The 15,281-nt window shown below is 34.6% G+C and overlaps 1 protein-coding gene and 1 pseudogene across 2 annotated transcripts; both read left to right on the top strand.

The window, feature by feature from the left end:
• Window positions 1-6,120: 6,120 nt before the first annotated feature.
• Window positions 6,121-9,390, top strand: LOC133703471 (ACT domain-containing protein ACR10-like). 2 transcript variants are annotated; one of them, XM_062128012.1, is made up of 6 exons: window positions 6,121-6,487; window positions 6,697-6,915; window positions 7,305-7,410; window positions 7,724-8,057; window positions 8,231-8,588; window positions 8,775-8,992. In XM_062128012.1, the coding sequence occupies exons 1-6, from the start codon at window positions 6,334-6,336 to the stop codon at window positions 8,777-8,779; spliced, it is 1,176 nt and encodes a 391-aa protein (XP_061983996.1). In that variant the 5' UTR covers window positions 6,121-6,333; the 3' UTR covers window positions 8,780-8,992. The 2 variants fall into 2 exon arrangements, with proteins under 2 accessions (XP_061983996.1, XP_061983995.1); XM_062128011.1 differs by having other exon boundaries at window positions 6,124-6,487; window positions 8,231-8,515; window positions 8,775-9,390.
• Window positions 9,391-10,731: 1,341 nt separating this feature from the next.
• On the top strand, window positions 10,732-14,636 carry LOC133703335 (alpha-glucosidase-like; annotated as a pseudogene).
• The last annotated feature ends 645 nt before the right edge of the window (window positions 14,637-15,281 follow it).

Below are 15,281 nucleotides of genomic sequence, written 5' to 3'. Positions count from 1 at the left end.
TAAAAATACACCTTCAAGTAATTCTGAAAATTGAGACCACCCAGCTGGGAAATTTTTTTTAAAAAAAAAAAAGAGCCATTTGTATAGAGGGAAAATCAACCAGGCCAAGTATTCAAGCTTGCCCTTGAAAGGTCCTGGCATTGTCAAGGCCCATGATGTCAACTTCCCTTAACAAATCTGAAATTGTGGTGGTGATGCCGTGAAACTGGACATTTCATGCCTTGCCACCGTCAACATCTGCTCACTGGAGGAAGTTGACAATTGTGGGAGAAGCTTGCCCTTAAGGAATGGCTGATTATATATATACACTCTATAATTTGAGAGCACAATTGTCAAATTCGGCCAAGGGATTGGCGACTTGGACATCTCATGCCCAATTTGATACTTGCTAGGCTATTAGGGTTTTTAGAAGCTCAAATCAATGATCTCGGATGAATCGAGTAATTTTATACGGAGTAATTACTAATATTTTATTAGTTACTTCTATAAATTCACTTGAGAAATATAACTAAAAAAAAACAATTCTAGTGAATATATTACATTCTCTCCCCTTTATATTTATTTATGTTTTTAAAATAAATTTTATAAAATAGCTAATGAAACATCATTAATTTGAGTTGTTGTTATATATATATATATATATATATATGAATGAGGGCCATGCGATGAGGTCTTTAATTGATATAATTGTCTTTCATTTAAATTTTGAGTTCTTAATTTTTTTAAATTATTACAAAAGTGTTTTTTACTTGAAAATATATTGAAATAATATTTTTTTATTTTTTAAAAATTTATTTTTAATATCAATATATCAAACAATACAAGAATATAAAAAAATTAAAATAAAATAAAATAAAATAAAATTTTAAAAAACACTTTTAAAACATAAAAATAAAAATAAATATGTTATCTTTCTAGTATGAGATAACCCGTGAAGCTAATTCAAAAATACTTATTAGTATCCATCTAGATAACAACAAATAATTCAAGTATACATTTTATTATTTTTATTGAAGAATAATTTACTTTATAGATTCAAAGACAGATAGGAACAAGTTAAAGTTTATTGTCCCTTCTATATTTGTGGCTTCAAGGGTCTAGATCACCCTTGTTATATAAAAACCCAGACATGAAAATTATTGAATTGACCACTTGTGAAGAGTATTAAATATCCAAGCTGGGGAGGGAGATGCGTGGCTTCAAGGGAACCGCTGGCTTTTGCTGTAGAGGCATCTGAGGCAGGCCATTTGGAGGGCAAATCATTCGAGCCGAGATTCAAGTCGCCCTTTGAAGTTCATGGCATGGTCAAGGCCCGTGATGTGAACTTCCTTGAACAGGTCTGAAATTATTTTTGCTGTCATTATGGCGATGATGCCATGAAACTTGACAACTTCTGCTTTGCCGATGTGCTCACTTACAATGTCAGCATGACGAGTCATGATTTTGATAATTATGGGACACGGTTCATGGACTCTAGCTAGGGCTTTTTTTAAAAAAAAATACATCGCAAGTTTTTTAAATGGTGAAGATTTGCTTGCAATCTAACGGTGAAGAGTATTGTTGTAATTTGAGCTTAGATATGATAGCATGGTCTCATTATTGAAGGAGTCTGGGCTTGAATTACTATCTTAGCTCATGTAAGGCGCATGTCCAGCATTTTTTAGGGTCGAGCGTGTATCCCAGCATCCTTATGGGGTCAATAGCGTATCCTAAACTTAATATGTTTGGATTCAGACAACATGTCTAGATTATTTTCTCACTTCTAATACATTTGAGTCTAGCATGTTTAGGTTGAGGTAACGTTTCTAAACCCACTTTCATTCCTCATGGGCTCGGACCCCGAGCCTAACATGTTCGGGTCTAAGCAGTGCCCCTGAATCCATTTTCACCTCTTGTGGGTTTGGGTTGTCACGCTCGAGCCCAACGTATTTGAGTCTAAGCAACCCTCTCAAACCTACTTTCATCTCTTATGGGCTTGAGCTTTCATGCCAGACCCAGTCTATAAGACAGTGCGTCCGGATCTACTTTCACCTCTTGTGGGCTCGAGCACTTTGTTTAAACCCAACACTCACTAGGAAAAAAAATTTCGAGACCCTATACAGGTCTCTCATTTTTTAATATTGATTCAATACATATTTTTTTGAGCAGAATACAACTTAAAATATTACAAGGATAAAATTACACTCCAAACCCTCCTCTTCACAAAAGGACAAAGCTTATAAACTATAAATACATTATGAGACATTCAAAACAAAGATTCACAATCTCTTCATTCTCAACATTTCTAGCATATATATTTTCAAGTCTGTCTCTCTAAAATATCGTTGCATTTTCTCTCTTTACAAGTTACTTACTTTACTATCAGAGAGTCCTCATCTCCATAAAAAATGACATTTTACAGATACTAATCATAAACCACATTGGTCTACCAAATACTAAATATAAGTTATTAACTACCTTAACTAGAAAAAATAAACGATATTGTTAAGACAAATTGATTAACCTATTATCCAACCCGGGAGCTCTATTCCTAGGCTATTTGGATTTTTTGGGACATCGTCAATATCCTTCTCCATTAAAGCTTATTAATACTTGTGTAGGAGATATCGTTCTTCATTAATGCTCATTTATGTTTGTGTAAGAGATATTCTTCCCTGTTAATGCTTATGTGATGCATATTTTGTTCCTAGTAAATATTGTCAATGATAAAATTACTCTTCAGTCTCTCTACCTAAGAAAAAAACAAGATTTATGGGCTATAAATACCCCTTAAACTTCTAAGTAAAATACAAGTTTTTCCTTAAATTAAAAAGATACAGATTTAACACAAGAACAACTAAAATCTTAGAATTTAAATCTCTTTAAGTGTATTTATTACTCTTTTTCTCTATTAAGTTGCTAATTTTATCACAGGGGTCCTCGAACACCAAAAAATAGGATTTTTTACAAGTACCCAAAAGCATTTATCAAGAAAGTTTACCTTAACATTGAAGAAATAAGCTATTTACAAAGACACTTTAACCAATCTATACTTCAACCACTAAAAAACCTCATCCTATAAATACTTTTAATTTTCACATTTCATAGGGCTTTGTTTTGCAAGTTTTATGTCAACAACCTTCATTGAAGTTTAAAGGGTGAAGATTTGCTTAAAAAGGATTTTGTCTGTTTTATAGTGTGATAATGTGGTTTATATTATTTAGATATGGTTGATATATGAAATATACAAGTTAACTTGTCAGATCAATCTGATTTTTAATTTTTTTAAATTGAGTTTGATTTTAATCTCATATCAATCGAGTCTTATATTGATTTGCCAAATAAAAAATATAAAGTTAAGACCTGAATTTTAATAAAATTTTATCATGACTTGGATTTTAAACGGAACAGGACAAGTTATTCTTTTTATTCTTTCTTAAACCTAGACTCGTGTGGTCTGAAACGATGAAATCTCGACGGCAGGCGAGGATTTTATACTGGTGGTGGTAGCCGGAGACTGGCCTAACCTGAGTGAAAAGATTCTGAAATTAATCATGAGTATATGCCCTAGGCTACACGCCAACACCACGGATCCTTGCGCATAATAATCTCAAGATCCAAGTCCTTCTCCTCCACCCAAATTTCTACTCCATTGAACAACTAAATTATTAGAATCTACCAAAATTGATGACGTGGTGTCCATGATCTCATACCTCACTCTCGGCCGAGGCTACTATTTGTGATGGAATAAAGCATTTTACATATTCTTTTAACACTATTATTCTTTAATTCTCAATTTAGCTGGCAAGTGCTCTACACCTTGCTTTGCCTTGTTGTCTAAGCACCGTTTTTTTAGTTTGTAACGGAGTCTGAATATACTGTTTTGTTTGTTTTTATATTTTAAAAGTATTTTTTATTTTTTTTAAATTAATATTTTTAGATCATTTTAATGCGCTGATGTTAAAAATAATTTTTAAAAATAAAAAAATTATTATTTTGATGTATTTTTGAGTAAAAAAAACTTTAAAAAACAACCTACCCATATTCTTAAACACCCTCTAAAAGTCCGAGCTTTTATTTTTTGCATTTTTAAAGTATTTTTTAAAAACATTAATTTTTTTATTTGTTTAAAATTAATTTTTTAAGCGTTTTTCTATCATTTTAATGAGATAATATTATAAATAATTTTTTTAAAATAAAAATATTATTTTAATATATTTTCGAGTAAAAAAGTATTTTAAAAAATAATTATTATTATATTCTCACATAGTATTATAAAAAAAATAAATTTTTTATATTTTTATATTATTTTTAAATAAAATCTATAAAATAAAAAAAATAATTTAATATATTAATACTTAAAAAAGCAATAGTGTGGCCAGAGAGACAGCAGGGCACGCAGAAATGAAAAAGGAGGTGTGAAAGGGCTTAAAATATATATAAAAAATCACAAGTCACAAAAGGACTTTTCTTTCTTGGAGACTCCGTTAAGATAAGCACGTGAGAGGGACCCATCCACAAAATAAGACACGTGCTGACGGCTACCACACTGCTCTGGCCTGGCCAATTATCATATCGTACGCTCATTATATGATATATCATATAATTTATTGCAATGTATTGAAGTTCCAACATCTCCGTAAATGGGTATTTTAGAGGCTGGACTTTAAGAGTAATGGACCGACCGACATTTTTTTAATATTTATGGTTCAATAATATTGGATTTGTCCAGTAAAAGTGTCCTTCGAGTTCTTTTTTTATATTGTAATCCAAGTTAAAAAAACAAATTGAAGGGATTTATTGAATTTGCGAATGTGTTAATGTTTTTGGGAAAAGAAATTTTTTTTTTGTTAATTAAATTTGTCAATATTTTTTGCATTAATATTAGTTGAAACCTGTTAGTGAGCCTACTAATCATATTTTATTTATATTAAAGGCCAAAAAAATGATATAAAAAATATTATTTTTTAGGAAACAAAATTAATTTATAGTTTGTTATATGACTTCAATTTTGCACAGTAAATAATATGGTTGAAAATGAGTGAGCTAAACCGAGTTTTAGGGGATGTTTGAAAGTATAATTGATATTATTTTTTAAAGTGTTTTTTATATGAAAATATTTTAAGATATTTTTTTAAAAAAATTATTTTGACATTAACAAATTAAAATAAATTAAAAATAATAATTTTTAATTAAAAAACAATGTAATGTTGAACACGTGTAAATTCCAAGAGTTTTTAATTAAATAATATATTAAAAATAATATAAAATAAATTGTTGAGTCATCTATAGATCACCGTGTCAATTTAAATTAATTTTTTTCTTCTAAAATGATAATTATTCTATTTTTTTAATTCACAAGAGTTGATTATAATAAATCTTATTTAGTTCTGGTCAAATTAACTTGATAATAAATTAATATTAAAAACAATTTAAAATAAAAACCAATTTAAATCAAATTTTAAATTGCTAAGTTATTGTAACATTTTCTAAACTATAACTTTTTTCTAATAATAAATTAAGATAAATTACGGAGACGCACGAGATACATATTATAAGGCGATGAATCAAGTTGTTCCTTTTATTTTCTTGCAATTTATAATAAAATAATACTGTCTTAATAAATAAAAAAACATAAATTAAAAAAAATAGCATGCTATCTACCAGCAAAGAATTTTCTATCTAAATTGATAAAAAAATAATAATAATCACATCATACTCTTAAACCTTCTCTTATCTTCAACACAAACCCACCTAACCAATCAATTTTCAGAGCTCAAAGAAGAACTTGGACAGAAGATAATTAATAAACAAAAAATCATAAATTCCATGAATTATTTTATTTATTTTAGACGATTGTTTCCCTCCTATAGTGTGTTTAATATTATAGCGCATAGAGTTTTTTTTAAATATTGTTTTTTTAAAAATATATTAAAATATTTTTTTTCATTCTTTTTAATATTAACATATTAAAACTATAAAAAACACTATTTTTTTTTATAAATATATACAAATATAATTAAAAATACAATAACAAACAAACACCTGAAAATGCCGCATTGACAGCAAATTCTCGTGCTTCTCAAACTTGGAAGTTGGAACACTGTCTCATCATCTCGTGTCCAATATCTCAATTAAAAGGATAAACAGACAAGGAAACAACAACAAGAAGAAGAGCACAAGTGAAGCAGAAGCGAAGCAAAAATAACACAGCACAACATTGTCTTCCGACTCTCTTTCTCTCTGTTTCTTTATCCGCTGCTGCTGCTGCTTCTTCTTCCCTGTACACCACCAACAGCAACAGAAAAACCCCAGCTCGCAAGAGGAGGAGTAGGGAAAGAAAAGGTCTAGGAAATGGGAATTTTGTATGATGATGTAGTGATAATTAGACACTCAGAGAAAGAAGGAGACCCTGCTGTTATCACTGTGAATTGTCCTGACAAGACTGGTCTTGGTTGTGATTTATGTCGTATCATTCTCTTCTTTGGCCTTAGCATTGTTAGAGGAGGTAAGGACCCCAAAGAGAGAAAAGTCTCCATTTTTAGAGCTTGTCTTCGAGTGTTTTCAGCTCAATATTTTGTTTTCCACACCTTTAGTTTGTGGAAAACAAAGGTGTGTGTGTGCTTTTTTAATTCTTTTTTTAGTAGTTTTGTGAAAGAAAATGGGGATTTTTGTTCTGATTTTGGGTGTTTTTGGATTTTTTTTGATGTGGTGAAGATGTTTCTACGGATGGGAAATGGTGCTACATAGTGTTTTGGGTGGTTGGCAAATCAACAACAAGGTGGGGTTTATTGAAGAAGAGATTAGTAGGGGCATGCCCTTCTTGCTCTTCAGCATCTGGGATTTCTTATTACACTGCAGAATTGCAGCCTCCAAGACCACCTGATGTTTTCCTCTTGAAGTTAGCTTGTCATGACAGAAAAGGGCTTTTACATGGTACTGATATTTTGCTGGGTTTTTTTTATTCAGCTTTTCTCTATCTGATCCTCCTTGTTCATTGTTTTGATTGTGTAGTTTTCTTCTCATACATGTAATTTTTGTTGCTAAAGTGATCACCGAGGCCGATCTGATTCTTAGTTACCTATTTATTGCTTCTTGTTCTTCAAAAACCTTGGCTTGTCACATGTTTCCAAGATTGCAATTCATACTCTTTAAATTCAGCAATCACATGTAGCTTTGAAGGAATCATGTTCCCTGTAAAAAACCTTGCACATACCTCGCAATCGGCATAAAGTTGTCAGATCCCCCTGTGATTTTGATGTTTCAGTGGAGAATTTAGAAATTGGAATGTTTCAGGCTGAATCCTGGAGGGTTTGCTTTTGCAGATGTGACCGGGGTTCTTTGTGAGCTTGAACTCACTATAAAAAAAGTGAAGGTATCCACAACACCGGATGGGAGAGTAATGGACCTATTCTTCGTTACAGATACAAGGTTTTGAATTTTCGACGTCTCTCCTCAAAACTTTATCATATATTTTCAAGCTTATGCTCCTTGTTTTACAATAATTGTGCGTTCAGAAAATTTGAGAGGGGTAAAAATAGAAGTTTTCACAGGAGGTGTATCTTCTCATAATGACCATGTTTGCGTACCTACTTGTAGGTCATTTATTGTATTAGTTCATAGAAAGATGTGAGCAATCAAGATGGACATTTCTATGACTCCCGTTTGCATAGCTATGCAGCTTCTTGAACTTTTGATTATGTTCTTGTTAAAATAAATTTTTCTTAATGTCTTTCTTTATCAGAGAGCTCCTGCATACAAATAAGAGAAAGGAGGATACATATGATCACTTAAGAGCTGTCATGGGAAATTCAATGATAAGCTGTGACATAGAAATGGTTGGCCCTGAAATTACTGCATGTTCAGCAGAATCTTCATTTCTTCCAACTGCAATCACAGAAAACATTCTCCCTTTGCAAATGCCAGATGAACTCCCCAGTTCACTAACTTCCACTAGTGTTTCTGTTATAATGGACAACTTGCTGAGTCCAGCTCACACCCTTGTTCAAATTGTGTGCCAAGATCACAAGGGTCTTCTTTACGACATAATGAGGACTCTAAAGGATTACAATATACAGGTAGATTAATTGTATGAGATTTTGAAATTACATCGAAGGACATCTCTGCCATGTTTGCTATTCATGCAAGTCAGATGCCTCATTTTCCAAGTTGGAAGCACTTTTTGCATCATTGTTCTAATGTTTTCACTGAATCTTTCTGGAGATAAACTAATTACTGCTTGTTTAACCAGATTTCTTATGGACGCTTTTACATAAAACACAGAAGGACCTGTGAGATTGACTTGTTTATCATGCAAGCTGATGGGAAGAAAATAGTTGATCCTAACAAGCAGAAAGCACTGTCCTCCCGTTTGGAGATGGAACTAGTGCGCCCTCTCCGAGTAGCTGTTGTCAGCCGTGGTCCTGATACAGAGCTGATGGTGGCGAATCCTGTGGAGTTATCCGGCAAGGGCCGACCTCTTGTTTTCCATGACATCACTCTTGCTCTCACGATGCTTAACAGTTGCATTTTCTCGGTACTGAGCTACTTGCTGGCTTGGCAATATCTGCTTGACATCACTTTGGCCTTTGCCTCTCAACAACTTACAGGCATCTTTTCTTTATTCGAATGAGATGATATTTGCCTGATATTTGAACCTGACTAGGCATTGTGGCTGAAACTGTGGGATTGCTTGCGATCATTACTTAAATTTGAGAGATTTGAATTCTGTAAATTAAGTGATTATAGCTATTTTCTTTCACTGTACATGTCATATACCCTGCTTGTCTTTCCAGGCTGAGATTAGGAGGCGCATGATTGGAGATCGGGAATTCGAAGTGTACAGAGTATTACTTGATGAAGGGGAAGGCTTGGCTGTTCCACGAAGAAAAATTGAGGAACAAGTCTGGAAGATGTTAATGGGCTGGGAGCAATGAACAATTTCAAATATCCTTCCGAACATGGCAATGGTCTATTGTGAAGTATACTTATCCCTCAAACGACTAGTATGCAATGTAAATCCTGGGCTATATATCACTGAAAGTTTGAGCTGTTCCACATCAATCCTTGCAGCTCCTCTAACACAAACTTCATAGCGTAACGATGACAACTTGGTGGCAGGAGATAAGATGAGTGAAGCTGACATGGTATTTTTACACTTGAAATCATTGCAGACAGACATGTAGCCATGGCATGAACATTTTGGCATGGCAGATTCGTTTCTGTTGGTGGATGCATGTGGACGCTCAGTTCAAAACCATTAGTACCTTGTAGACTGTAGAGCTCCTTTTTGTACATAAAAGCTGTATGTAGAACTTGTAGTTTGGCAGTATGTTGTGCCAATAGAAGGAGCTGTAAAGAAACTATCCATGTGAAGCTAATAACACATCAGTTGCACAACAAATTCTTGTATATTAATCTCCCATGCATGCCCACATTCAAGAGCTCTCTTCCAGCAAAATATTTTACTTTTCGGTTTCTACCTAGCCCAACAATGTGATTTTCTTCTTTGAATCTTTCCTTGCAACTCAATGTCAGCCATGAAAGACTTGTTGCCTGCCAAGACTTGAACTGAATGGAGACTGGTGTAAGGTCATCTCTCTTTCATTTTCTGTGGATACTATTTTCCTAGCTTTATTCATTTGTTTTTGGTTGTCTGTTTCCCCTTAGTGCAGAGCTGACAAATCAACCGGTTCCCAATTTGCCAAGGAATGCCCTTGTTACTGGCATGCTTTTTATTAAATAAAGTTTATTACATAGAAAATATCATTGTCACATCAAAGCTGTCCACGCTTTATTTAGATATCCAGCATATAAAAATCTATATTCTAAATATCGTAACATCCTAACACATTCGGGACTTGTAGATGTGATGTATAACCATATCAATTAGACGTTTTACCTGGTGCAATTACAATAAACCTGTAGTCATAGAAATCACAAGCCATATCTTCAAATTCCAAATACTTCACTGTTCAAGGAAGATTTCCTCAGATGCTGTATGATTGTCTGAAGCTGGTGTGAGAGATGTTAACACATCAGGTTATTGACGTGGATGTCTTTAGTAAGATGTTTTGGGAAGGCTTCAAGTTTTCTAGCAACACTTGCTGCTGTGGCCATGGGAGCAATAGCCTTACAGGCCAAGAATTGAAAAATACAGCAGGACAATAAAAAAATAAAAAGAAATATAACAAGTAGTTAGACCGAACCTTCCTCTCTTGCAATTTTTGTTTCTGGGAAGAAAGATGACTGACAGATTGGAGAGCACCAACAAAAAGTCTAAAACCCCACCATTCTCTGTCCGTACATATACTGGCTGGTTTGGTTCTTGGCCTGTATCCCAATTTCTCAATTAAGTCCTTGAAATATATACCAATTCTCATTTGAGTTCAGAACTCAGAAGGATAGATTTTGTCAATTGAGTCCCTGCATTTACGAGGAAAATAATTTAACACCCATATATACTTATATGAACGAGCGAGCTTTTTTTTTTAATAGTTTTTTTTCAAGTTGAGCGTCCAAAGTTTTTACGTATGTATATTGACCTTCCGAGGCAGGCCAATTCCTAATTTCCTACATTCAGACCATGTCTTTCCTTGTAGTTTGATGAACATGGGGAAAAGCTTTACTACCTACCTACTGTTCCAACCGGAGACAGAGAGTGGGACAAGGCCACTAGGCACGTGGAGGAAAAAAATGCCCCATTTTGTACCTGTTTGGACCGTGGAGATGAGATAAAGGTCACTAGGAAAGGCTCCGTTTTTCTCACAACACAAACACAAATGACAAAAACAAATAATAGAAATATTACAGCCAAGTTGGCTTATTTTATTCTGTGTTTCTTCCTTGCATCTTGCTTGGCTCCACTATCTATATCAAATGGAGAGGTAGAATCACAGCCTGTTGGTTATGGTCACAAGGTCGTGTCAGCTAGAGTTGATCCCTCTGTAAATGTTTTGACAGCTGATCTTCAACTCATCAAGAATTCCTATACTTTTGGTCCTGACATTCAGAACCTCAACTTTATTGCCAGGTCACTTGGTTCAATACTCATTCCTAATTTTACTTTAAAAAAAAATGTTATAGCTAGTGGGTTTAAGCATGGCTATCCCATCCGGTTCGATGTTTGACCCGATTCTAAATCAAGCCTTGTAGATTGGTCAAGTTAATCTATGGATTGATGGGGCCAATTGAGATTTATTTCAAATTTTTAAGTTTTTTTTTAATTGATATCATTTAAGACAAAATATTTTAAAAAAATCTTTGAAGTTGACATGTTTATATCTCACCTAAGTTTAGTTAAGTCAACTGAGTTACAAGTTGATCACTCAGATTTAACTAGAGTAAACATGGCTTGAGCCGGGCTCTGAGTTAATTTTCTAATCAGACCAGGTTTGATAATTATGGAATGTCCTTCAATTACTATTTGAGATCTCTAACTTCCCTAGAATTGATCAATAAGAATGCCTTCCCTGCAGCTTTGACACAAAAGATCGTTTGAGAATTCGGATAACAGACGCCAACAAGCGAAGGTGGGAAATCCCTCAAGACATAATTCCACGCCCAAAACATAACCTCAGCTTTGGACAAAACCATGTCCAGTCCTCATTGGCAAACTACATTCTTTCAGACCCCAATTCTGACCTCTTCTTCACCCTTCACAACACCACACCATTTGGCTTCTCCTTGTCCCGGCATTCCTCTGGAGATGTCCTTTTCGATGCGTCTCCGAACACATCCGATTCTGAAACCTTTTTTGTTTTCAAGGACCAATATATCCAGCTTTCCTTTTCACTCCCAAAAGATAGGTCTTCTCTTTATGGCCTCGGAGAGCATACAAAGAAGTCCTTTAAGTTGGAACCTGATAAGACGCCACTCACTTTGTGGAATGCTGACATTGCTAGTGCTGTTCCTGATGTTAACCTTTATGGATCCCATCCCTTTTACGTTGATGTGAGATCAGAATCTCTTGACGGTAAAGTTATAGCAGGGACTACTCATGGTGTTTTGCTGCTTAATAGTAATGGAATGGACATAATTTATGAAGGTGATAGGATCACTTATAAGGTAATTGGTGGAGTAATTGATTTGTACATTTTCGCCGGGCCTTTGCCTGAGTTAGTAGTACAGCAGTATACCGAACTCATTGGCCGGCCTGCTCCTATGCCATATTGGTCCTTTGGTAAGTACAGGCTTGCAGCCACTATTTTCTTGCTTCACATCATTGGATTTTCTTTTCTTGCTTGCCCCATATGATTGATTTTCCTGTGTGAAGGATTTCATCAGTGTCGATGGGGTTACAAAAATGTTTCTGATGTTGAAGGAGTGGTTGCTGGCTATGCAAAAGCTGGTATCCCTCTTGAAGTTATGTGGACAGAAATTGATTAAATGGATGGATTTAAGGATTTCACTCTTGATCCTGTGAACTTCCCATTGGAAAAGATGAAGAAATTCACCGACACCCTTCACCAAAATGGTCAGAAATATGTGCTCATCTTGGATCCTGGTATGTGGCAACTTGAAGAAAGAAAAAGTTCCATTTATCTGAAACTCCTCTAGTTCTTACAAGGCTGCTGGGATGAAAGGGTTAAATTGAATTCTTACAGAGCCAAACTGCCTCTGACCTTTGCAGGTATCAGCGTGAACACAACATATGGAACTTATATCAGAGGGATGAAGGCTGATGTTTTCATCAGACATGATGGCATTCCTTATATGGGAGAGGTTTGGCCTGGATCAGTCTACTTCCCTGATTTTCTTAATGAAGCTGGCAGAGAGTTTTGGAGCAATGAGATCAAATTGTTCCATGAACTTCTGCCATTTGATGGTCTATGGCTAGATATGAATGAGATATCCAATTTCATAACTCCATCTCCTACCGAATTCTCTAAGCTAGACGATCCTCCATACAAGATTAACAATGCTGCTGTTCAACAACCTATTAATAACAAAACCATTCCTGCAACCTCTCTACACAATGGAGACATTGTAGAGTATAATGCGCATAATTTTATGGCCTATCAGAATCCAAAGCCACAAATGCAGCTCTAATCAATGTGACTGGTAAAAGGCCGTTCATACTTTCAAGATCAACTTTTGTTGGCTCTGGTAAGTACACAGCACATTGGACTGGAGACAATGCTGCCACATGGGATGACTTGGCATACACCATTCCTTCGATTTTGAATTTTGGGCTGTTCGGTATACCAATGGTTGGTTCTGACATCTGTGGTTTCTCTAGGAACACAACTGAAGAGCTTTGTCGACGTTGGATTCAGGTGAAATTATTGCTCGTGGCTGGAAATTGCACAGTTGTTTAACACTTCTGCCTTTGTTTAATTAGTTTTCAAATGTGGTTGCCATGCAGCTAGGTGCCTTTTATCCCTTTGCAAGAGATCACTCAGCAATAGACTTAACACGGCAAGAGCTTTATTTGTGGGATTCTGTTGCAGCAGCAGCCAAGAAGGTGCTCGGTCTCCGGTACCAATTACTTCCCTACTTCTACACGTTAACGTATGAGGCACACATGAAAGGAACCCCAATAGCAAGACCTCTTTTCTTCTCATTCCCTCAAGACATCAAAACTTACGGAATCAACTCGCAATTTCTAGTCGGCAAAGGAGTTATGGTATCACCTGTATTAAACTCAGGAGCAGTTTCAGTTGATGCATACTTCCCAGCAGGAAAGTGGTTTAACCTTTTCAACCACACCAATTCAGTTACTGCAGATTCAGGAAAGTACATCAAGCTTGATGCTCGGGCAGATCATATAAACGTTCATGTTCGCGAAGGAAATATCTTGATGACCTTGCAAGGTGAAGCCATGACAACTAAAGAAGCTCGAAGAACAGCATTCCATCTACTAGTAGTTCTTAGCAGCAATGAAAACAGCACAGGGGAGGTTTTCTTAGATGACGGGGAGAGCGTGGAGATGGGAGGGGAGGGAAAGAATTGGAGCTTAGTGAGATTTTACGGTGGAATAGTTGGAGATATGGCAATGGTTAGATCAATCATCATAAATGGAGAACATGCTCTGAGCCAAGAATGGATTGTAAGCAAAGTAACATTCATCGGATTGGAAAAGACCAAGGGGTTCAAGTGGTATGAGCTGCAGACTCCCAAGGAAACAAAGAGTGGAAATTCAGGTACAGTAGCAAGCTTCAATAGCAATGGAGAGCTTGGCATGCTAGAGATGTCAGGTTTTTCTCTATCACTTGGAGAGGAGTTCAAGTTAGAGGTGAAATTAAGCATTTAAGCATTGCCATATCACTTTTGCCAGCAGTTTATAGTAATAAATCAAGCAAGTGACTCAAGACTATACTTGGAATTCATACGGTAAATGACAGGATGATGCCTCTGCAAACTTCAGCAACCAAATCATCTGGACATTGATCTGCAGAAATGGTCGTCTCCGTGTTCAACAGTTTTGAGAGGAAGTTTCGGTCGTTGAAAGCAAAGCTGTAACGCTAGTCCGTCCACATTGATGATTAAATTATAGTACAATAAATCTCTTAAAAATTATTGAAGTAGCAGTAGTTGATGGATCAGTGTCCCTTTATAAAAAAATATTTTCTCATGAAATATTATATTAGAAGATTAATCAACGTCGAGAATATTTTATAATTAATTTTTAAATTTAATTCATTTGTACAGTTTTAGTTTGGTATTGGTTTTTAATTATTATAGAGAATTCACAGGCAACCCTCTAAATTATACATCAGCTATTATTTGGTGAAAAATCCAGAATATATAAATGTGAAATAGGTTATCAAAATCTCAAATTATAATATATAGAAGGCCGATAGAATAATTGGACATACATTTGAATCATTGACTGGCGTATTCTACAAGGAAAAATAAAATAAAAGGAAGACTTAAGGAGGACAAACAGTCGCAAGCTCTCCAAGTCTCTTTTCAAGAAGCCATCCCAGAAACTTCAGATCAGGATCATAGATGGTTGATTAACGTGTTTATATATATATTATTTTTTATTAAAAAAAAAAAAGACTGAAGATATGATGATGATTTAATATTTATGGGCTCAACTACATGTTAAATTCAAGTATTTATAGATTTAATAAGCTATTATATCCGGCATTTCTAAATTTAATATTTTATTAAAGCCATGGATGTAAAATTAACAATCCTTTTAGATTTTATATTAGTATGCAAGACTTTACTTTACTTTTTTATTTTTTTTATTGTGATATTTAAAATAAAATATTAAAGTTAAAGGTATATATATTTCTAAATTGTATAAAAATCTTTATTTATCTTTAATATGTAAAAAATATTTATTTTTT

Source organism: Populus nigra, chromosome 9 (assembly GCF_951802175.1).
Source record: "Populus nigra chromosome 9, ddPopNigr1.1, whole genome shotgun sequence".
Taxonomy (NCBI): Eukaryota; Viridiplantae; Streptophyta; class Magnoliopsida; order Malpighiales; family Salicaceae; genus Populus; species Populus nigra.
This window is presented reverse-complemented; position numbering and strand designations above follow the sequence as displayed.